Genomic DNA, 22,173 nt, shown 5'->3' with positions numbered 1-22,173 from the left:
CGGCTGTATTGAGTGGGCATTTGTGCACCTCCCATAGGCTTTTATGAGGCCTAAATTAGAGCATGCTGCGTTTTTTGTTTTTTTTTCCCCCATGCGCGCACAAATGCTACTGGTGAGGATGAACCCATTGAAATCAATAGGTTCTATTATCTGCGGATTGCGCATGCAAATTTTACACACGCAAATCTGTGTACAAACGCACCCCTGTGCATGTGTGCCCTTACAGAGGACTGTAATTCACCCCAGCTGCTACATAAGAAGGAAAACTCAACATGACAAACAGAAAAGTGTATATTCTTTTTCTGCATGGACTTCGTAAGATTTGTGCATTGATTTTTCATGCAAAAGACTTTAAAAAGTATTTCCTCTACTTAAAGCCTATAGACAAGTTTGTGGCACTGTTTTTTTTTTTTCATTTAAATGCGTATATTTTAGGTTGGCAATCATTTTTGCAATAGGGTTTGATTAAAAAATCTTGCATGGTTTTGTCTTCTGCAGCTTCTACAATATCCCCGTATTTGTGCAGTCTAATACTCAGTAGATCTGTCTGAGGGCTTATTCCAATGTACGTTTTCACACCCGGCCGATACACGCTGTCCCTCTCTGCAGGGGGAGGAGGCGGGCTGGGAGCAGTGCACTGAGCTCCCGCTCTCTCCACCCCTCACCACTGTTTGCAGTGGTGGCGGAGCCAAGTTCTGCCCCACCCCGTCTCACTGCAACTAGGGGTGAGGGGCGGAGAGGGGGCGGGAGCTCAGTGCACTGTTCTCGGCCCAGCCCGCCTCCTCCCCCTGCAGAGAGAGACAGCGTATATTGACCGGGTGTGAAAACCCAGCCGTTACACGCACGTCAGAATAAGCCCTGAGGCTGCACTAACTGCTTAGTTTCCCTCTCCGTTCTTTTCCTGCACCACCTTATTAGCTAATTTATGACAACAGCGAAGACAAACTCTAAAGTCCCTTTTAACCGGTTATTGCCATATTGTAAATTTCATATGAGAAGTCTGTAGGATATGCAATCATTTTGTGATTGGTGAGGCTTTAAGCTCTGGGACCCCCCAGTCCGAAGGATAAAAGGGCCGCAGTGCTACTGCAGGCACCACTGTGCAGGAAAAACTTAGAAGGCAGCACCACATGAACGCTACGGCCCCTCTAGTTTTATGGTCTGTGGGGATCTCCGAGGTCAGACCCCCAGCGGCCACAAGGTGATTGTTTATCCTGGCGGTATGCCATCACTGTAGAAGATAGGAATTACCTCTTTAATGCTGAACGGTTTCTACTGTGTTTGCCTAAATCTTCATGGCAGAGTGAGTTAATAACTGGAGAAGTCAATGCAACGGAAGGGAAAAAATCTTTGGTTGAGTTTCAATATGTGAATTAAATCTAGTGAGGGGGAAAAAAGAGGAACTTAGAAGTTGAATTTGTGGTTAATGAGCGTAACAAATTATGACTTACACCATCTAACTAATTAATGAGAAGCTAAAACATCAATTACATCAGCACACAGGCAAGATTTAATACTCCATCGATAGAGAATTGCTCAGCAAAAACTAATCCCGCACTGAAGCTTGCAGAGGCAGCAACTGCAAAACTGGGTAGCATGACTTTGACAGACCGGCGGAGAAACAGCAGTTCTGCTGCTCTGATTTACATGGTTTGCGTAGAAGTGGATTATCGCATGAATGAACCGATCTGCCGCTTCCACTTTCTACTTCAGTTCACCTGTTTCCCAGTGATGAAAGCTCTCCGGAATGGAGCTCTTCAGACTTTAACCTTAAGTACTACAAATTGGTGAAAGGACAGGGTACTTGGATGACATCACAAGAGAACGGTTGTCATCACACACTAGTTTTCGTTTTCTGCAGCCATCCACAATGAATTGTCTCCCTAGTTATGGTGTTCCAAGTTGTTTAGAGGTCATAAAAGTAGTAGAAGTTCGCTCCTTCCCGCTGCAGCAAATTTTTGTTTTTTCATTTTACTCTACTCTAGTCCATTTTTCATAAAATTAACTTTTTTTTTTTAAACTTTTTTTTCAACCATGTACAACTAAAAGCATAACAATCTTTTTATTTTTTTTTTTGTAGGACAAATTGTATTTTTCAATAGTACCATTTAATGTACCATGTAATGTTTTTTTGAAAGCTTTTCGGAAAATTAAGTGAGGTGAAGTGAAAAAAAACACATTTTCGCCATTTGGGGGATGTTTTTAGGGCATGGGCAGTTATCTTTATTCTGTGGTCAGAACAATTATAGTAATAACAAATTGATACAGTTTGTTTTATGTTGTGCTGCTTGAAAAGTTTTATATATTTTTTCATATTTCTTGCTGTCGCAATCCTTTCACCTCTATCTTTTTGAATTTTTTTGTTGATACTGGGTGAGTTTTTTTTTTTTTTTTTTAGAGGGCAATCTGTAGTTTTTATTGGTAGCATTTTGGTGTAGCCTGCTTAAACCTTCATTGATGGTGCATATGGGTTCAGTTCAGGTCCCTTCCAGGACATTTTTTTTTTTAAACTGAAACCCCAATTGGGACTCCTGGACAGAAGTCCTAACAAGGTGTGCCCAGGCCCGTGGACTATGTTCACATCTGCATTCTTTTAGCCGTAACAGATTTGTCGTTTTCTCTTCAAAAAAAAAATGTGTAACTGATGCAAATGGAGTCGTCAAAAAAAGGGATAGATTCTGTTTGCATCGACTAGACATGCGATTTTGGTTTGTAAGAAATGTAGCTCTGTTCAACAACTGTTCATGCGCAGGTGAAACGCATGCTTTATAAGGAAGCTTAAATGGAGTAGTTCCCATTTGTGTCCGTCCCCCTATGGCATAAATAAAATTCACTTTAAAACCTGTAAACTCCATTCTTTTCAGTTTCTGTCAATTTGGACCAAAAAAAAGACATCCCGCCAGTCAGTCTCTCTCCCTCCGCTTTTACTGTGTGCTTCAGTGCCTGAAAGCCGCGGGGTGTGATAATCTGCCAAACTTTTCCGACGCATCCACGGTGCACCACTGAAGTTGAGCTGTAGACACCTCAACCCGGTGTGCGTGTCTGTTTTCTGTGGGGGCTGCGCAGCACAAGCATGGAATTTCGCTGTGATTTGTGCGGTCAGCGGCAGGAGTAGGTGGTCATGTAGTGGAGGGGGCGTGCATAATGTAATGCCTCTGTGACATGCAGGCTCTTGCGACCCCCCCCTACCCTCCTTGATTTGAAATGTGCTCATTTGCATACTTTGCGCCACTTTATAAATGTACATTTTTGGGTTGATGAGCTTCCTGGGAATGCATACAAACATGTCTGGGGTGCATTAAAGGGAACTTGTCATGAACTAGAAACTAAGTTATGGTGCTTATAGTCTAGATGATGTGGAGTTCGGGTCCCCCATTCCTGTGGTGGTCCCCAGTGAAGTCAGAGAGCACACGGTAGCTTGACTCTTTTCAGAAGGCTGTGTGCACGCATACTCATTGGGATGAATGGGAGTGCATGCACAAAGTCTGAAAAGGGTCAAGTTGGTGTGCGTGTGCTGACTTCGCGGGCGGACACCGTAGGAACAGGGGATCAGGAGAGTATGTAAAGAGACTATAAGCACCATAACTTAGTTTATGCTGTTTATGGTTGATTGCAGATTCCCTTTAAATGTGCTTGAGAGCACTATGGTGGCAGTTTATAGTCCAAAAACCTGCTGAGAGGTTCCCTTCAACGGGGGTGTGAAATTTTTTCTCGGGTCAAACATACATAAGGCAGGCTGAGGGTTCAATAAACCTTGAGATGTTCGTTGGAGGGGGCCCAGAGGATTGATTTTTTTTATTTATTTATTTATTCTTTTTAATAAGATTTATAAATTGTAATGTTATAAGAAAACTCTGCGCTCCAGTAGTTCCAGGCAAGAAACTGTTAATCTGAAGTTCTCAGTACAAAGCTGTAAGGTCTGAAAGGCCGTACCTTAATACTTTGTTCTGAATCCACTGAAGGATTAACGTCTGTCTCTTACTCAGTGCTCAGCAAAGCCCGAAGTGTCTTTATCAGCAGACGTATTAATCAAAGGAACATGCTGATATTACTCTGGCACTTGCATGCTAATGAGAAGATGAAGATGTTACCACATTTTTTTTTCACACTTAGCATTTTACAGTTCTTATGATGATCTGCATATTGAAGGAAGGTAGAACAGGTATACGCCATGATAACATTCACCCAACATGGCAGAAGATTTGCTAGTCTAGATAAGTCAATTTCAGATCATTTGAATATTCCTTGTGCATTCTGCGAAGAGCAAAGAATTGCTATAAGCAGGAAGATTGCCAGGATTAGCCAGGTCTAGCTGCTCGGAGGGCATCGCCAGACCAGAGATTGGAGCTGCAGGAAGATCATTTGCATATTACCTGTGCATTCTGGGAAGAGCAAAGAATCACTGTAAGCGGTAAGGTTGCCGGGTCTAGCCGCTCTTGCTGACAACTTTATCTTCCAAATGGTTGAAGAGAAAACAAGGGGATCTGCTATCTTGGACCTAATTCTTAGCAACAGGGAGGAAATGGTTGAGGGAGTAAGGGTGGCTGGGACCTTAGGAGGCAGTGATCATGCTATCCTTGAATTTTGGATAAAAAGGGGAGGAAGACCCGAGAAAACTCAGACCTCAAGGTTAGATTTCAGAAAGGCAGATTTTAATGAACTCAGAAAGAGGGTCGGAAGAATCCAATGGCTGGATATTGTTAAGGACAGAAATGTCCAAGAAGGTTGGGAAATATTGCAAAATGAGATTCTCAAAGCACAATCGTTAATCCCTAAAAGTAGGAAGAATGGGAAGCATTTAAAGAAACCAGGATGGATGAACACAACTTGTTAAAAAGGAAGAGAAATAGGTTTATCAAATGGAAAGAGGAGGGAATATCTAAAGAAAAATTTAATGCAGTCTGCAGAAACTGTGGGGCAAGTGTCAGAAAAACTAAGGTAATAATGAATTGAGGCTTGCAACAGAGGCCAAAATAAATTTAAAAAAAAAGTAATTTGGGGGGTATGTCAAAAGCAAAAGAAAAGTCAAAGATGCTATTGAATGCTTACATGATGAAAATGGTGAATTGGTTAATGCTGTTGAGAAGGCCGAACTTTTAAATTGCTATTTTGTATCGGTTTTCTCTCAGAAAGTAGATGGAACATCAACTGATTTTCCCTGTGTTGTTAGGGGAATAAAAGAATGCAGGCTATTTATAAGCTGAGAGATGGTGAAGGAACACTTGGCTAACTTAAATGAATTCAAGTCTCAAGGTCCAGATGAATTACATCCTAGGATACTAAAGGAAGCATCGAAGGTAATTGCTGAACCACTCGCCATAGTCTTTGAAAATTTCTGGAGAACAGGAGAAGTCCCAGAAGATTGGAAAAGGGCAAAGGGAATAAGGTAGATCCAGGAAACTACAGGCCTGTGAGCCTGACTTCTATACCAGGAGGGATCTTTGAACAAATTATTAAACAGAATGTATGCAGGTACTTGGATAATTAATCAAAGCCAGCATGGGTTTATAACAAACAAGTCATGCCAGGCAAATCTAATTTCCTTCTATGACAGAATCACGGCTGGGTTGATCAGGGAAATGCAGTGGATATAGTGTATCTTGACTTTAGTAAGGCATTTGACAAAGTATCTCATACCATACTTATTGAAAAAATGACCAAATATGGGATTGACAAGGCAACTATTGGGTGGATTCAGAACTGGCTGAGTGATCGTACTCAAAGAGCAGTCATAAATGGCTGCACATCCAAGTTGAAGAATGTATCAAGTGGGGTACCACAAGGCTCTGTCCTAGGCCCAGTGTTGTTCAACATTTTTATAAATATTCTGGAGGAGGGAATTGATTGGAAGCTGATCAAATTTGCAGATGACACAAAGCTAGGAGGGATAGCTATCACTAGGGAAGAGAGAGAGAGGATTCAAAAAGATCTAGACAAGCTTGCACAGTGGGCAGCCACTAACAGAATGGTATTTAACAAGGAGAAATGCAAAGTCCTACATCTAGCCAAGAAAAATGGAAAAAAAGCACATTCAGAATGTGAGGAATTGGGCTAAGCAGCAGCACATGTGAAAAAGACTTGGGTATACTAATAGATCATAGACTGAACATGAGTCAACAATGTGATGCAGCAGCCAAAAGGGCGCAAACAATTCTGGGATGTATTAAGAGAAACATAGAGTCTAGATCACATGTGGTAATTATCCCCCTCTACTCTTCCTTAGTCAGACCTCATCTGGAATATTGTGTCCAGTTCTGGGCACCCCACTTTAAAAAAGACATAGACAAACTGGAGCAAGTTCAGAGAAGTTACCAAGATGGTGAGCGGTAAGCAAATAAGGCCCTATGAGGAACGGTTAAAGGATCTGGGAATGTTTAGTTTGCAAAAAAGAAGGCTGAGAGGAGACTTAATAGCGGTCTACAAATATCTGAAGGGCTGTCACAATGCAGAGGGATCAGCCTTATTCTCATCTGCACAAGGAAAGACCAGAAGCAATGGGATGAGACTGAAAGGGAGGAGAGACAGATTAAATATTAGAAAAAACTTTCTGACTGGGAGGATGATCAAGGAACAGGTTGCCACGGGAGGTGCTGAGTTCCCCTTCAATGGAAGTGTTCAAACAAAGGCTGGACAAATATCTGGGTTGATTTAGTGAATCCTGCACTGAGCAGGGGGTTGGACCCGATGTCCCTGGAGGTCCCTTCCAACTCTACCATACTATGATTCATTGTACGCACGCTCTACCCAGTGTAGTAGTAACTACTGTAAGGCAGCCTCAGGCTTGGGGCCTTTAACTTCAAGGAATCAGATCTCCACATAGAAGAGGGTTGGACCCAATAACACTAGAAGTCCTTTCCAACTCTAAAATTTACGAAAGCCTTTTAATGATAGAATGGTAATCTACTGTATTTTTAGAAGGATTTATGACTAGTGCCGCCCTTTTCAATATGTCCTTTGACCTGTGCTGGAACTGCTCGTCTGCGGTTGTATCCCAACCTTGCTGAGAAACGTCGGGTTGTGCATTTGGATACTTTAGTTGGAGCACTTAGCGGCTCTTCTCTGTTCAGTGCCTGTTCATTTAAAACGATTCCTAACCCGCTCCTCTGGCCCCCTTCAGCGACTATTTCTTTTCCTCCACAGGCTCCCATTTTGCTTTTTTTTTTCTTCGATCATGCCATTCTCAATATACTCTCCATGCGTTCCCCAAGAAAACTCTACACGGTTGACAGTGAAATCCTGGTCCAGGCTTGATTGGAAAGTCCAGCGATCTGAGCGAGTTCCAATCTATCGTGGACTCCTAGTGTCTGTAACAAAGTGTCCATTCAGAGTTCTGCTAAGATTAATTAGTATCTCTGCTGACGAATCCAGCAATAGGTTGTCATGGCTTCATCACAAACAGGTGCCATGATACTCGTGTGAACAGAACCTTAAAATGTAGCTTACAAGTAATCCCTATGTTAGGTAATTCATAGGTAAAGTGGAAAGGGGCTGCGTTAATATTCGGAGGGGAATGAAGCAATCAAAGCCAGAGTTACTGTATGGGTTTGTAAGCCAGAAAAGTTTTTTGCGAATGAAGAATCCATTTATTTAGTATTGTGAGCGGCTAGGTCTCTGCATAAAAGAAGCAAATTTACCCCAGGTTTCTCGCTTCATGGAAAGTTTCTTTTATGTAGAAAGGCTTTTGTGTACATGATCTATAAACTCCACCTAACCTCAGCTGTGTAGTAAATGACCCGGGATGGACAAAGTCAAGGTGAACATGTAACCCTGAAGCCTTTGAGTGTAACGTTACCATTAACTCGGTGTTCTGAAAAATGATTATAATGCACCTCTGTAAAACATCAGGAATGTCAGCGCTTATCTTGTACACAAACAAATCCCTGACACTTTTGCCTTTTGATTAACCCCGGTGAATTCCTTAATATCTAATTACACTCAAATTATACATAGGAAGTTTCAGGAGAGCTCTGTAGCAAAATGTATAATTACGTGCCATCTCGCTCCGCACCCAAGGGTTGGCTTTCAGTTTGCTAACACAATCGAGAGTTGTGATTTGTCCATGCTACCCCCCACCCCCCCCCCCCCTCAAAAAAAAAAATCGGCGAAGGTAACTTTCCAATGTCTTAAGTTTCACATTATAGCATCAGGGTTTTATCGAGAAGAATAAAGCAAAGGAAGATTTTTATTTTTTTTTTTCCTTTTCTAGTATATTAAATATGCCTGCAGCTATTGGTTTTCCAAAATCCACAGAGACGGGTGTGGCAGGATCAAAAATCCGTATTTGATCAAAGTTGTTGGGTTAGACGGTATCTTTGCAAAGTTAACAAAGATGAAAGGTGCTGTTTTTATTGTACGCTAGTAACAATGTAATTTCAAACTAATTGGTGTAGAGATGCCAATCACCCGAAGGGAGTGCAAATAGATACTCTTACTGTTTCCTTTGAGGTACGAAAACCTGATGTTGGGGCTGGAAGAAAAACAAAATAATACAGTTAAATTGACCTTAAATGAGCTGCTTTGTGGTTTGTATGGAGAATCCATCACTTTTTTTTTTTATTTTAGAACTAGTCCATGCAAGCCATGTCTACCAACTTAATCTATTGGCTAGACTATTCTGACACCATGTAATGGGCACTTCTCTGAAATGTTTTTCGTGTCTTGTTTAATGCCAGTTATGGACAAATTTAAATTTGAGTCAAGTCAATCTTAAAATAACCCCTTTATCACAGGGTAGACTATCGAAGTCTGATTGGTGGGGTTCTCACCGTTCAGAACGCCAGCAATTCCAAGAATGGAGGGGGTTTCCTGTCCCCCTTTCTTTCTTCCTTTACCCCACCACAGGAAGGAAAAGGTTGAATGGAGTGGCAGCCGAGCATTCTTAATGCTGCTCCATTCTTTTCAGTGGGATTGGCAGATATAGCCAGGTGCTTGAAAATGAACGGCACCTCAAATGCCTCTCCATTCAAGCTTCTCTTACTACTGCGAGTGTAGTGAGGCGAAGACTAAGGGACATGGGACCCCTCTTCTTGGGATCAGTGGGGGCTTCAGCTTTGATAACCTCATTTATCAGAATATGATCACCTGTTCTGTGGATAGGTGATAAGTCAATCTTGGGGAATACCAAGATTGTCCACTGCCTGCTGTGATGGGATGATGTGGAGAAGGGGATGAGTCCTTGTGCTCATTGAAATGTATAGAGAGCAGAGAGGAGGGGGGAGGAGAGACTCATGGACACTGCCTGCAGGTAATAAGTCACAGTTTACAGTGTTTCAGCTACAGAAATCACATCTATGTTGCTCGGTATTATTCTACATTGTGTGTGTTTATAAACATTAAAATTAATCTGTCAGCTTGAACATGCTTTCCAAACTGCAGGCATCATGTTGTAGAGCAGGAGGGACTGAGCAGAGAGATACATAGTTTTAGGGGGGGAAAGTCTGTTTTTTGCTTTATTAATTTGAAGGCTGTTTTTTTTTTTGTTTTGTTTTCTGAGCTTAGAGGTCAAGTGGGCGATCCTATTGGTGACAGCTGTGTATGACTGTACATACACAAAATAGGCAGAAATAAAGCACAAGGTATACAGAACTATATAGCGATCTACTTAACTCCTTGTGCTCTATAGCAGGCTGCCAGCAAAATTGACTGTACTTTTAAGCATGCCTATACGGTTTTCAAGTGTATACATTAAGTATATAGCAATATGTCTGTAACCGTCACATCAAAAAACGTAAAGTTTTGTAGTTAAACTCTCCTTTTAAGGCATTTCATAACTAAAAATGAATATTAAACGTATGGAAACACACAGCCATACATTTCCATACATTTTCCGGCAGATCGGCAGTTCTCTGTATACAGTGTGCAGAATACAGCACAGCAGCCAGGTTTCTCCTACCTGCCCTGAGAGGATTGAGTATCAGATGTATACCACGCTGAGGGGGAAAATAGGAAAAAAATGCAGGATATGAGTCCTATAATGGCCAGAAAAGATGTTGTTCGTCGTGTACAGACGGCAGCTTTTTCTTAAATGTTAGCTGAACTTTTAAGATTTTCTTTTTGTTTTTTGTGTCCCCCCCCCCCCTCCCCCCCCAGGAGGAAATTCTGCAGTAGATAACAATGCAAAGAGGATTGAGCATGATCTTATGAATGCAAAGGCTATGAAGTCCAAACTTGGTTAGTACGTTTATGTTTTGGCATCCCCTATATACTTTATAAGTACTTTGGTATTATATGATAACCTTGCTCTGTGTAGGTCCATCTCCCACAAATCAAGTTATCCTTTAAAGTGAATGTGTCATCCGAAAATGACCTATTATATAAATCAAATTAAGTCAGGATGGGTACATTTTCTCCTTAGGGAGAGCACCTAGAAGGCGTGAGGAGACTTATAAGGCCATGCATGGTCCTCTGGGAAATATGCAAATGAGAAGATGCAATAATGCCTGTACAGCACCACCTAAAGGAAGGCAGTATTCCCATCTCCCTATTTACGTATTTCCCAGAGGAGCCTGCATGTACAGTACACATTAACAACTAGACACTTCCTGTTCTGTAAAAATAAAATCTCAGCCATCATCTCATTATCACAGGCAGCAGTACACTGAGAGGAGACACCTATATTTAGATGACACAAGAGCTACCTTTTACAATAAGTGATGGTCACAGCTCACCTCCTCCACCTCCCTGCACAGGTCACAGAGTATGCCCACAACACTCTCCCATAGAAGTCAATAAGTCTCCCCATTGTGTTTATGGCCCATAAGTCTGCTGTAAAGCTCAAACAAGATGGCCGCCCCCCATAGTCGTGCACAGACAGAATAAAAAAAATCTGCATTTAGAAAATAGAAAACCGATTTAGGAAAATGTTTCACTATCTGGTTTTAATCGGTTAACAAAATATAGATGATTTCCCTTTTTAAAAGTATAATGTCTCTTCAGAATGATCATGCCCGTTTTCTGTGGGGTCTGCGATTAGGGAGTTGGCGTCTGCTGAGCTCTTGGCTGTGTTTGTCACTATAATTATACAGCTTTGTTTTTTGTTTGTTTGTTTTTAAAGAGAGACGTAAGAAAGCTTCAGCCTGGGAGAGGAACTTGGTGTATCCAGCTGTAATGATACTGCTGCTCATCGCAACGGTAACTGTATCCCATCACCCCTTCTGTAGAGGTTGTCCTAAGACCTCCTTAACCGTTGGTAATATCATGGCTTTGTATTTTCCTTTTTAGTCATTCTCTGTGATTTTGGTGTCCTGCAACTTCCTGAGACTGCTGGTGGACGAGACTGCAATGCCAAAGGGTTCAAAGGTAGAGGGGTCATGGATTTTAGTGCAACAAGTCTCCTAAAATGATCGACACTGCTACAAAAGATTTCGGGAACACTTACAGTTGTTGTTCCAATATAACCAGAAAGTTACTTACACTTCAGGGACATTTAATCTGTCCAGTTAGGAAGCAGAAGCAATTGGGAATCCATGTCACCTGTTTTGTTGCGAATAAAGTGACAAAAGAGGAACAGCAGGACGCCCCAAAAAGAGACTGGAGACAATTCCTCTCCTTCCGGACTGATTCTTCTCGACTTCTGCTTTTGCTGGTGTTCTTTCACTACTGGTACATGAGGTGCTACCTGCACCCTAATTGGGTTGTACAGGTAGTCCTGCTCCTCCAGGATGGCAAATACCAGCCGTCACAAGAAGGCTTGCTGCGTTTCCCCCCCACAGTCTCAATATCCTGGAGTAGATATCAGGACATGGGCCATAGAAGGGCATCAACCCAGCATCAGCACTGGAGGAGCGCTGACAGGGCCCTACAAATATCATCCAATTGACTGCGTACACTGAACCATGCTCCGTACATGAACAGCACTTGGTCATAATTGGGTTAAGGAACTTTTAGGCCTCCTTCCCACGAGCGTGACGGGCTCCGCCGCGTAATATTACGCTGTGAAGCCCGTCACGGCGCCCCCCCAGAGCCCCTATACTTACCTGCGGGAGATAGCGTGAAATCGCTTCCCCGCCCACCGCCGCCGCGTCACCGCCCGTCACCGCCCACCGCCGCCGCGTCACCGAGCGTGTCACGTGACGCGGCCGGCCGCGTCATATGGCGTCATATGACGCGCGGCGGTGGGCGGGAAAGCGTTTTTTCACGCTATCTCCCGCTGGTTACAGCGGGAGATAGCGTGAACGGACGGCTTCCATTGACTGCAATGGAAGCCGTCAGTGCGTACAGCCCGTCCTCACCCGCAGAAAATAGAGCATGCTGCGGGTGAGGACGGGAGAAATCGCGGTGCGTAATTCCGCGGTGGAATTACGCATCGTGAGCATTGTGCTATTAGGTTCAATAGAACCTAATAGCTGCGGGCAACGCAGCGGATTTTCGCCGCGAATTACGCGGCGGAAATCCGTTCGTGGGAAGGAGGCCTTAGTTCAATTTTGTCAAATGAGTGTTTTTGTTTCTTGCTGCCAAAGCAAACACAAATCTGGGGAGAGGTGATGCCATGCCGAACTTGTACTACTTTACCCTGGCAGGGTGTTTCTTGCTTTCTCTTACATTAATGCCCAGCAGATGGACACAAAATAATGTGGCTGACCATGAAAGTTTGATTACTTTTGGGCCTGCATCTGAATATATCCTAAATCCTACTAGTATGTAAAGTGACGAAAAGCCAAAAAAGTCAACTTCTCCTGATATCCTAGTCCAGTATATGAATTATGCAGTGACTACTGATCCGATTTTCTGTCAGTCTTTACCATTTACCCTTGATACAATATATTTTACTTTAACCTTTGGGGGATATCGTTCATGATGCATTCATACTTTCTGCATTTTCTCCTCTACCCACACGGAAGGAATTGAATTTCTTCCCTTTGTAAAATAATCCTCAGGTTTTTTTTTTTCTCCCTAAATTTACCACTTGGCTTTTTGCTTGTCTGTTTTTGTGTAGAAACCTGCACAGGTGTAAGAAACCATTTCATGAAGCGAGCTGTTGTCTGCGCTTACGTTTTTTGGCATCCGTGGCACATTCTCCTTTTAGAACCTGTCTTAGACTTTTATCTTTTTCTTCATGATACCTGTACAGCGGCTTTGGTGAATGTCTGCAAGTCAGAGGAAGCTGGATTCTGGCCAGTGCTCTGATCTCATCGCGTGGAGGAATTAATTTATGTTCCGCAAGAATCATTAAGCCCGTCTTAAAGAACTTTATCTTCCCTCCGTAATTACGCTTAACATTTTTAGATACTGTTTGAGGTTTTGTTTCTTTTTTAATACCGTGTAAAAGTTTACAAAAAAACCCAAATATTTTGCATCTGGATGTATGATATATTTTGCACACAAATTCCCACCATGATTTTAATAAACTCTGTATGATAAATTTTCTGGCGCATCTGAGTGCACTATTAAAAGGGGTTGTCCAATTGTAGATCTATGAATGGCCTATCTGCAGAATGGGCCATCAATAGTAGATTGGCAGGGGTCTACCACGCAAGACCCCCACCAATCAACTGTTGGCCGGACTGGTGTGATTGTGGACTGAGCGGATTTCTTCAGGAAGCAGACAGCTGCATTCCCATGGCCGTGACCAGGTTTGGTATTACAGGTAAAGTTCCCAATGGAGTGAATGGCCTGCAAAACCAAGGCTGGCCACTGCAATAGGAACGGAGCTGGCTGCAGAAATCAACTCAGTGCATGTGAGCACATCGGCCTGGTGAACAGCATGGATCCCAGGCGGAGAACTCATACAGGTCTTCTACTGATAGTCTATACGATGAAGCTCATTGCGCAGTTTAAACAGCGGCCGTTCAGTTGCGAACGGCTGCTGTGTTATGTGAATAGAGGTGAGGGATCGAGAGGAGAGAAATCTCCTGCACTGCCCCGCCCCCCCTACTGGCTGCTCCGTGAACCAGCCTGCTCTGCTAGCTCCCGTGCAGGAACATGGGAGTAAGGAAACAGAGGGATGAGTATCGGGCATCTTTTGCCCGACAGTCGTCCCGTGTAAAGGGACCTTTACTCACATATTCACACCCTAGTAGATTATGTGCCTACTTTTCTTTAAATGCCTTATGTGCAGTAAGGTAGAAATGCTGAAATGGAATTTTCATAAAATATATAGGATTTTTAAAAGGGTTATCCGGTTGTAAACTTTTGATCCAACGGAAGATCGCAAAGTATCCCACTCTATAGGCATGGAGGGGGATACGTTGCCATATGTCTTCTGAAGTCGTTCAGCATAATGCTATCCACCCTCCCCCCCCCCCCCCCCCCATCACTCTCACCCCCTACCACATAAGGGTGTAAAGGGAAGTGCTGCAAGTGGGTGAATTCACCAAGGGGTGAGGGAATTATGAATTATGGCAAGAGGGGAGCCTATACCCATCCTTTTTTTTGTTTGTTTTTTTTGTCCGTCTGCCGTCCCCACTACTCTGCTATCCGCTTGTTTCCACAATCTCGTGCCCTCTAGACATATGACTACTGCAGCCAATCACTGGCCTCAATAGTACCAATACTGAGGCCAGTCATGAACCGCTGCAGACACATGCTTAGGTGGAATGTGTTTGGGCTACCCAGAGATGAGTGAATCAGATTCACGGCAATACAAAATTGCACTTGTATTGACCTCATGAGAAATAGACGCAGCTCCGTGCAAAACGTTTAGGCAGGTGTTGAAAAAAAAATGCTGTGAAGCAAGATTGCTTTCTGAAATATAAGTGTTAATAGCTTACTTTGTGTCGATTAACAAAATGCAAAGCGACTGAACAAAAGAGAAATGTAAACCCCATCAGTATTTGGTGTGATGCCCTTTGTCTTCACAGCAGCATCAGTTCTTCTAGGTACACTTGCACACAGTTTTTTAAGGAACTCGGTAGGGAGGTTGTTCCAGACATCTTGGAGAACTAAGCACAGATCTTCTGTGGATGTCGGCTCGCTCCAATCCTTCTGTGTCTTCATGTAATCCCAGACAGACTGGATGATGATAAGATCGGGACTCTGTGAGGCCAAATCAGCACTTCCAGGACTCCTTGTTCTTCTTAATGCTGAAGATGGTTCTTGCTGACATTGGCTGGATGCTTGAGGTGGTTGTTCTGTTGCAGAATAAATTTAAGGCCACGCCCTCTATTTGTGATGGCTTTCTTGCTTTGCAGCGTTCCCCCCCCCCCCCCCCCCACACACACCTGCCTAAAACATTTGCACAGAACTGTTGTATATTGTAAAATTAATCAGCATGGAATTTTGATAATTATAAAAAGTGGAGGAGATTCTCGTTAAGCTCCATAGTAAAGAAAAATATTACTAGTTATGCGTCATTCAGAACTATTAATATACGAATGAATGAATGAATGAATTTTTATTACATTTAATAATATTGTATGAGGTTTGTGAAAAATTAGCAAACTTGTTTTTTCTTTTTTCCCCAGGGTCCAGGTTTTGGAAATGCATCGTTGTTCACCTTTGGGTTTGCTGGAGCTGCCTTGGAAATCATTTTAATTTTGTATCCTTTTATTCCCTGACTCACTTCTAACTTTATTTTAGTTTTTTAAAGGTTTAACCATCTCGCCATTCTCTCTGTCAGACTGGGAAGTCGCTGCTTGGTGCATTGCACGGGGTCATCTCTGCTTTTAGTGTGCACATAGAGAACAGTATGTGTTTTCTCAGTGAAAGAAGAAATCGGTCCACACAATGCACCAAGCAGTAATGATGGGAAACCGGAGGCCAGGTAAGTATTGAAGAAAACACCTGTGGGCTCCATGGCCCATGTCCGATGAGCCTATAAACTTAGTTTATGGTGCTGGTAGGACATGAGCATTTCCCTTTAAAAAGGACCATCACGGCGATGCCAGCATCGTGACCTTGCGAGTCTTGCACCATATTACAGGATCAGACTTGTGACAGCAGTCTGCGCTGAGCGGATCCAGCAGTCTGCGCTGAGCGGATCCAGCAGTCTGCGCTGAGCGGATCCAGCATTCGAGCAGAGAAGGTCATCCGCTAACAGGGAAGCAGATGCTACAGCACTGCTTTCAGATATGTATGTAAACCCCTTGGCAATGAGCAATCTCTATGATCTACCAGGTGGACAAAACTGGATCCCCTCTGCCGCTGTCACAGGTGTGATATGCTGAAATAGTATAAAACTCATAAGGTCGCACTGCTGGAGCCACTTTGGCATTGTCTGCACTGATTGGACAGTGACAGAGTGACTGAGGTTCATGCCTCTTTGACACTGGGTGGGGGAGACCTCCCAGTTGCCAATTTTATTCTTTAATTTGCATATTGGAAATGAACAGGGCTAATTATTGGGAAATGGAGGCACTTACAAGCAATGCAAGTAGCAACCACAAATAATGCAGTTTTGCTGACAGATCCAGCTGTACTTTTTGTTGTGAAATCATCATATTTGAAGAGTCTGATGAGAAATTTCACAGGCTGATTCACATCTGTCTCCTGGAGTGCTGGGTGGGTGTGAATCCATCAGCTTAGCCCCTCTACAAGCACTTGAGGTGTTTTGTGTTTCCATCAGAGGTGACTGAGTACTTGAGCAAATCTGTTGCATTCTTCTACTGGCAGACTTCCATTACTCAGTTTCTTGTTACCTTGACTCTTACACAGTTATCTGATGGTTTCCTCTGTGGTCGGCTTCTACAGCCTGCGTTTTTTTGGAAGTTTTACCCCCAGGAAAGATGACACGACAATGACAAAGGTAACAGTAAATGGTGATCACCCTTATGGCTGCAGTATTGCACCCCAATAAGTGTTTTCAGCTCAGAAGCCATTCTAGTAATTGTTTCTGATGGCTCATTTGCTGCAGCGTATTTGTTTGTCCCTCCGTAAACACAATGAACTGTAAGATTCTCTAAATGCAGAATTAGTGGGAAAAGCGGACGTGCGCTCTGTTTAATTTGGACACCATCCATTCATCGGATAAAAAAAAAAAAGACCCGAGAGAGACGGCAATTACCAGACTTGTTAACCAGCCATAGAAGCGGTGAAAGAGAAGTTTTCTTTTTTCTCAAAGGAGCGTATCGCTAATGAGTAACTTTGTGCGAACTGTACTTCACTCGGGCAGTTTGATGTCTGAAGAAGCTCGGCTCCTGCGAGGAATACAGGCCACTATTCACATTTAAATAATTAAAGTAAGGCTTGGAGGGGCTCTTTCAATAACTTCTTACAAGTTAAGGCTAATTTGACTTTGCACAATCTGACACCAGCCTGAGAAGAACGAAACTGTTAAGTAACGCTTTAACAAAAACGTATACGTTTATTTTTGTTGGATATTCCCACAAGCCGGCTGAGGAGGTCAGGAACTAAGGAGCAAGTATTGTCCTGTTTAATTGCCCATATGACACGGTTTTCTTAATAGTCTTCTTTTCTCCCATCTCTGAAACTCTCTTAACCCTTATGCTCTCAGCTAATTACAGTACGAAAATCTACTCCTAGAAGTTAATGATTCAGAGAGTCAGTTGTGTAATAAGACATAACCCTGAAACCGTTAAAATGTAGTCCTTACGATTTAGGAAAACATCAATGGATTGTGGATTAGCAGAATTTGGTGCAACAGATTGAGATCTGGTTCAAATAAGGGTTTCTCAGAATGTCAATTTCTTTGGGAAGGGAGAAAAGAAGAGCGATTTCCTCATATAATAATGTTGGAGTAGAAAAAATACAACCCAATGCATGAAGGCTCTTGGCACTTTGTTTCTGGCCCGGTTGCAGAGTTGGGTTGTAAGGCCTTTTGTGGTCTCAGGAAAGCAGAATATTGAGCACCAAGGGAATGGTAATGGCTAGTTTTTACCATGGACTACTTCAGACTAATCTTCTAAGATGTGCAGGTCTGGGCTGTGGCTTCTATCTTTACATCCAATATGGATTTTGTAAATCAAAACTCAGTGGAAAATGGAGTCTGAGATTAATGTTTCTCCTTGCGGAAAGCACCACGAGGGTTTAGGGAGCTTTACAGAGCATACAATGCTCCCTAGGAAAAAGCTATGCAAATGAGTGCTTGAATAATGCTCTTCAGCGCCTCCTATAGGAAGGTAGCTACCCTGTGTATCAATATACGAGGCTCAGGCCTTGGTGGCATCCTTAGCAGCAAAAATGACCACCTAGCTGAATTCCTGGGACACTGATGCAGCGTGTAAAACGTCCTTCACTGGACTTCCCTTTGTAGGTTGCCGCCTCTTTGGTGCTTGGCAAGACAAAATTATTTCAGAAGCAATCAGTTGTAAGAGCTCCCACCTAGCTCAGAACAGCTCTAGCTGAACGAGGTATACTCAGAATAAGCGCCCTCTGTTTCATTCCTTTCAGCGCTCCAGTTCACATACTGCAGATGCCAAAAAAAAACCATACAGAATCCTAGGAGGAAATCTTCCTTCAGACCTCCTGGCAATCCCGTCCTAAGGCTCCCAAGAAGTCCTCGACAAAATCCTTTGCATGAAGGGTGGCTCCTTCAAGACATCTGTTTTTCCCACTTCTCCAATGCCTGTCATCGCATCCATGGAATGAGGCGAAGTACTGTCATCCATTGACATCAAGGACACATTCCTCCATTTGCAGAGCACATCAGTGTTTCTTGCGCTTCACAGCTCAGTACGAACACTACCAGTTTGTGGCTCTCCCGCGGCTGTTCATAAAAGTTCTGGTGACACTGATAGCCCTTCTACACTCCAGGAAGATTCACTATCCCTTATCTTGAAGACCTCCTAGTAAAGGGACCTTTCCACTCGGCTGCTCTGGAGAGTCTCTAAATTGCCATGGACACTGCCTAATTTTGGGTAGATTATCAACTGTCATGTCCTCTCTCTTTCAAACTGTCTGGAATTTCTAGGCCTGGTCTTTGATGCGGTAAATGCCCGTGTTCTGCTACCATTGCAGAAACTTCAAGCACAGACTCTGATCCCCATTTGACATTGCATGAGAGTTCTGGGGTTAATAGTCTCTTAGTCTGGGGCGATCCCATTCAGTCAATTTCACGCCTGCCCTCTTCAATGGACAATCTTCTTTCAATGGGGTAAATCCACATACTTGCTGGATTGGAAAATTCCCTTTAGTTCACCAGGGGTGATCCTTTCTGACACTTCAGCGGTTGGTTAGCAAAGACGCCAGTCTCATCAGATCGGGAGGGACGTTGCACAACTTCACAGCGCGGGGGACCAGCAAAGTACAAAGGTTGTCCCTCCCGATTAAATGTGTTGGAGCTTCGGGCCCATACTACTGTCGCTCAATTATTTTGCGCAGCAGCTGTCGGGGTTGTCAGTTCATTTCCAGTCAGACAACGCGACTGCTGTTGCGTACACAAAACCTCAAGATGGAAACCCACAGCTCAGCAGTCATGGAGGAAGCTGAAAAGAATCCTGGCATTTGCAGAAGCACACCTCCCAATGATCTTGGCAGTCCACATACCAGGCATGGACAACTGAATAGCCTACTTCCTAAACTGAAAGTCAACCCAGCAGAATGGGAACTCCATCCTGACATCTTTCAAGACCTGTGCTGCAGACTGAGTCACCTGGATGTCGACATGATAGCATCCAGAATCAATTGCAAGATTACAATCTTCATGTCCAAGTCGAAGGATCCCCAGGCGAGTACAATGGACGCCTTTGTATTTCCATGGACAGGCTTCAAGTTCCGCTACATATATTCTCCATTCTGGCTCATTCCTCTACTCCTGAAGAAGCTCAAACAGGAAGGTCTTCCAGTGGTACTTTTGGCTCCGCACTGGCCTCTATGCACATGGTATTCAGATCTAGTCAACTTACTCTTCGACTCTGCATGGCACTTTCTACTTTTGAGACTATATTGTCTTGCAGGGATGCCTCTTCTATCCAGGTTTGGCTAAACTTCGTTTCACGGCATGATTGTTGAAGCCATGATTCTGAGGGATCGGAGTTAAGGTTGCGTCCACGAGTAGCTGATTTGCTGTCGGATTTTGTTTTACAGCTTTTGGTGTGGATCCACAGGCCTTTTTACACCTTCAGTTTGAATTCAATTAAATGGATTAAATAAGCGGTTAATCTGCATAAAACTCTGCAGCAAAATGTGCACAAAATCTGTTACATTGGAACGCACCTTTCATCACACTAAAGTAGGTCATTAGGTCTTCAGAGCAAAATCCTAACATTCCTAGGAAAGCCCTGTTTGTAATGTGTGACTATGATGGCTACAGCAAGTTGTAATATGGATTTCTTCTATTGCAGATCATTGGGAACTGTGTCTCAATTCTGGTGCTCAGCTCAGCTCTACCAGTCATGTCCAGAACATTAGGTATGTCTGTTGTGCAAATTTTTTTTATGCGGTGATCAGTTACCAAAATTTCCTTTTTACACCACAACTGTATTTTGAACGAGCTCTGTTCATTCTGAGAGAAGAGGACATTAAATTAGAACGATCTCTGTTGTTCCAAAACGCTAAACGGCTACTGATGTGTTTTCAGTATTATTTTAAAGCTGCAGTTCTGTAGTTTAGTTGGGAATACTGCATAAGCAGCTGTCATTTTAGTCAATGTGTACAACAGAGAGAGAGGGAGGAGAAGGGGAGACCAGCGGCAGCAGAGAACTGTCCTTCTCTTGCCTCCACACCCTTAACCCCCAGGAGAGGGAAGGGTTATCATGAATTTTTGTTCATGTTGTCACCCACCCTCACCACCCATCAATCAGAATACATATGTGCTCTCTTATTGTCCCATATGGGGTTTTCCCCAGAAGAGTAAAATGATGAGGACTAACCCTGTAGATGCAGCAGTCATTCCTGACCCATGGCATCTAAATGTTTTTACAGAGAAAAAATGTAAACTTTATCCACTAACACAAGGCTTTAAGTATGGAAAAAAAGAAAAAAAAAAGTACACATATTTGGTATCGCCACATCCCTAACAACCCATACTATAAAATATCACCATTTATTCAGCACAGTAAATTCTGTAAACAAAACTTTTAAAAAAATAGACGTTTTCTGATCTTACTTACCCAAAACAGGAATAAAAAATTAAATTTAAAAAGTCAACCTCAAAAGGGTACCAGTAAAAACTACAGGTTGTCCCACAAAAAGCAGGCCTGATACAGCTCTGTTGACTGAAAATTAAAAATACTGTGGTTCTGGATTGTGATGACGCAAAATCTTTAAAGTGGTAAAGCCTAAAACCTCTATAAATTTGGTGTCCTCATAAAAGGCAACATAATTCTGCCACACTTTGTGCGACATAAAAATAAATAGCAAAAAACAATGGTGCAATTCATTTTTGCTGCAGAGCCGTGTACACAAACAAAGAATTTAATAAAAGTTACTCAATGCATTATATGTACCCAAAATGGTTCCTAAAATAACTAGAACTCATTCTGCAAAATACAAAATGTCATACAGCAACTTTAATGCAAAAATAAACGAAATTAGGACAGCTGGAACACAAAAGGGAAAACGATTTACTAGTCCTGGAATGACGCGGTTAGTCACATAAATCGACCTGTCCGATCACTGCCGTTCCCTGCGAGCAAGAGCGAGTGTAAGTGGATTTAAAATTTTATCTATATATAGACGTATATAAGAGGATTGTAATGCTTGAGAAAGGCAAAGTTCTATTGCCGAAACGCGTTGCACAATAAATGTATTAATCGAGGAACGGATCGCAGATTTTTCTGGGCTCCTGAGCGCGGGGATTTTTCTTGTATTGACTGCACTTCATTACATCCCAGAATTGTGTTTGCCTTTTTGGCTGCTGCATCACACTCTTGACTCATGTTCAGTCTGTGATCTGTTAGTATACCCATCTCATAATTAAGTCAGTAATTACTCCATTCTCATCCAAGTACTTGCATACAGTACAGTAGAAGGGCCTGCAGAAATTGTAAAAGCTGCCTTCTGTGTGGTAATCATTAGGGACAGCTGTGTGGGTGTGTCTGGAGGAGTTAAAACCTCTTGACACATTCAGTTCCCTGTTGAAAACTAGAGAGCCAGGCTACAGAGGCAGCATCAGGAACTGTAAGCCTGAGGTCCTATGCAGACCAGACTAGGCCCGTCACGTGTATATCAGGGAAGGACAACCCGTAGACACCCTGGTTGGGGGATAGTGACAGGGACCCTGCGGGTTGTGAACCCTAAAGGTTGTACCAGTAGGTTGCCAGTATGTTGTACCATGTAACCTGTTGCCTGGTGAAATAAAACTGCCAAAGCCAGAATTTCAATTAATCCGGGTATTCG

The 22,173-nt window shown here is 42.9% G+C and overlaps 1 protein-coding gene across 1 annotated transcript in view; it reads left to right on the top strand.

Annotated features, from left to right (window-relative positions):
* Positions 1 to 22,173, top strand: part of LMBR1 (limb development membrane protein 1) — a 133,602-nt gene that overhangs the window by 99,120 nt on the left and 12,309 nt on the right. Inside the window, exons 10-15 of the mRNA XM_066584983.1 lie at positions 10,090 to 10,170; positions 11,054 to 11,130; positions 11,221 to 11,298; positions 15,402 to 15,475; positions 16,591 to 16,681; positions 20,178 to 20,244. Of these exons, the coding sequence (XP_066441080.1) occupies positions 10,090 to 10,170; positions 11,054 to 11,130; positions 11,221 to 11,298; positions 15,402 to 15,475; positions 16,591 to 16,681; positions 20,178 to 20,244 (468 nt within the window). The remainder of the gene's footprint in view (positions 1 to 10,089; positions 10,171 to 11,053; positions 11,131 to 11,220; positions 11,299 to 15,401; positions 15,476 to 16,590; positions 16,682 to 20,177; positions 20,245 to 22,173) is intronic.

The sequence above is a fragment of the Eleutherodactylus coqui genome, chromosome 12 (genome assembly GCF_035609145.1).
Source record: "Eleutherodactylus coqui strain aEleCoq1 chromosome 12, aEleCoq1.hap1, whole genome shotgun sequence".
Lineage (NCBI taxonomy): Eukaryota > Metazoa > Chordata > Amphibia > Anura > Eleutherodactylidae > Eleutherodactylus > Eleutherodactylus coqui.
This window is presented reverse-complemented; position numbering and strand designations above follow the sequence as displayed.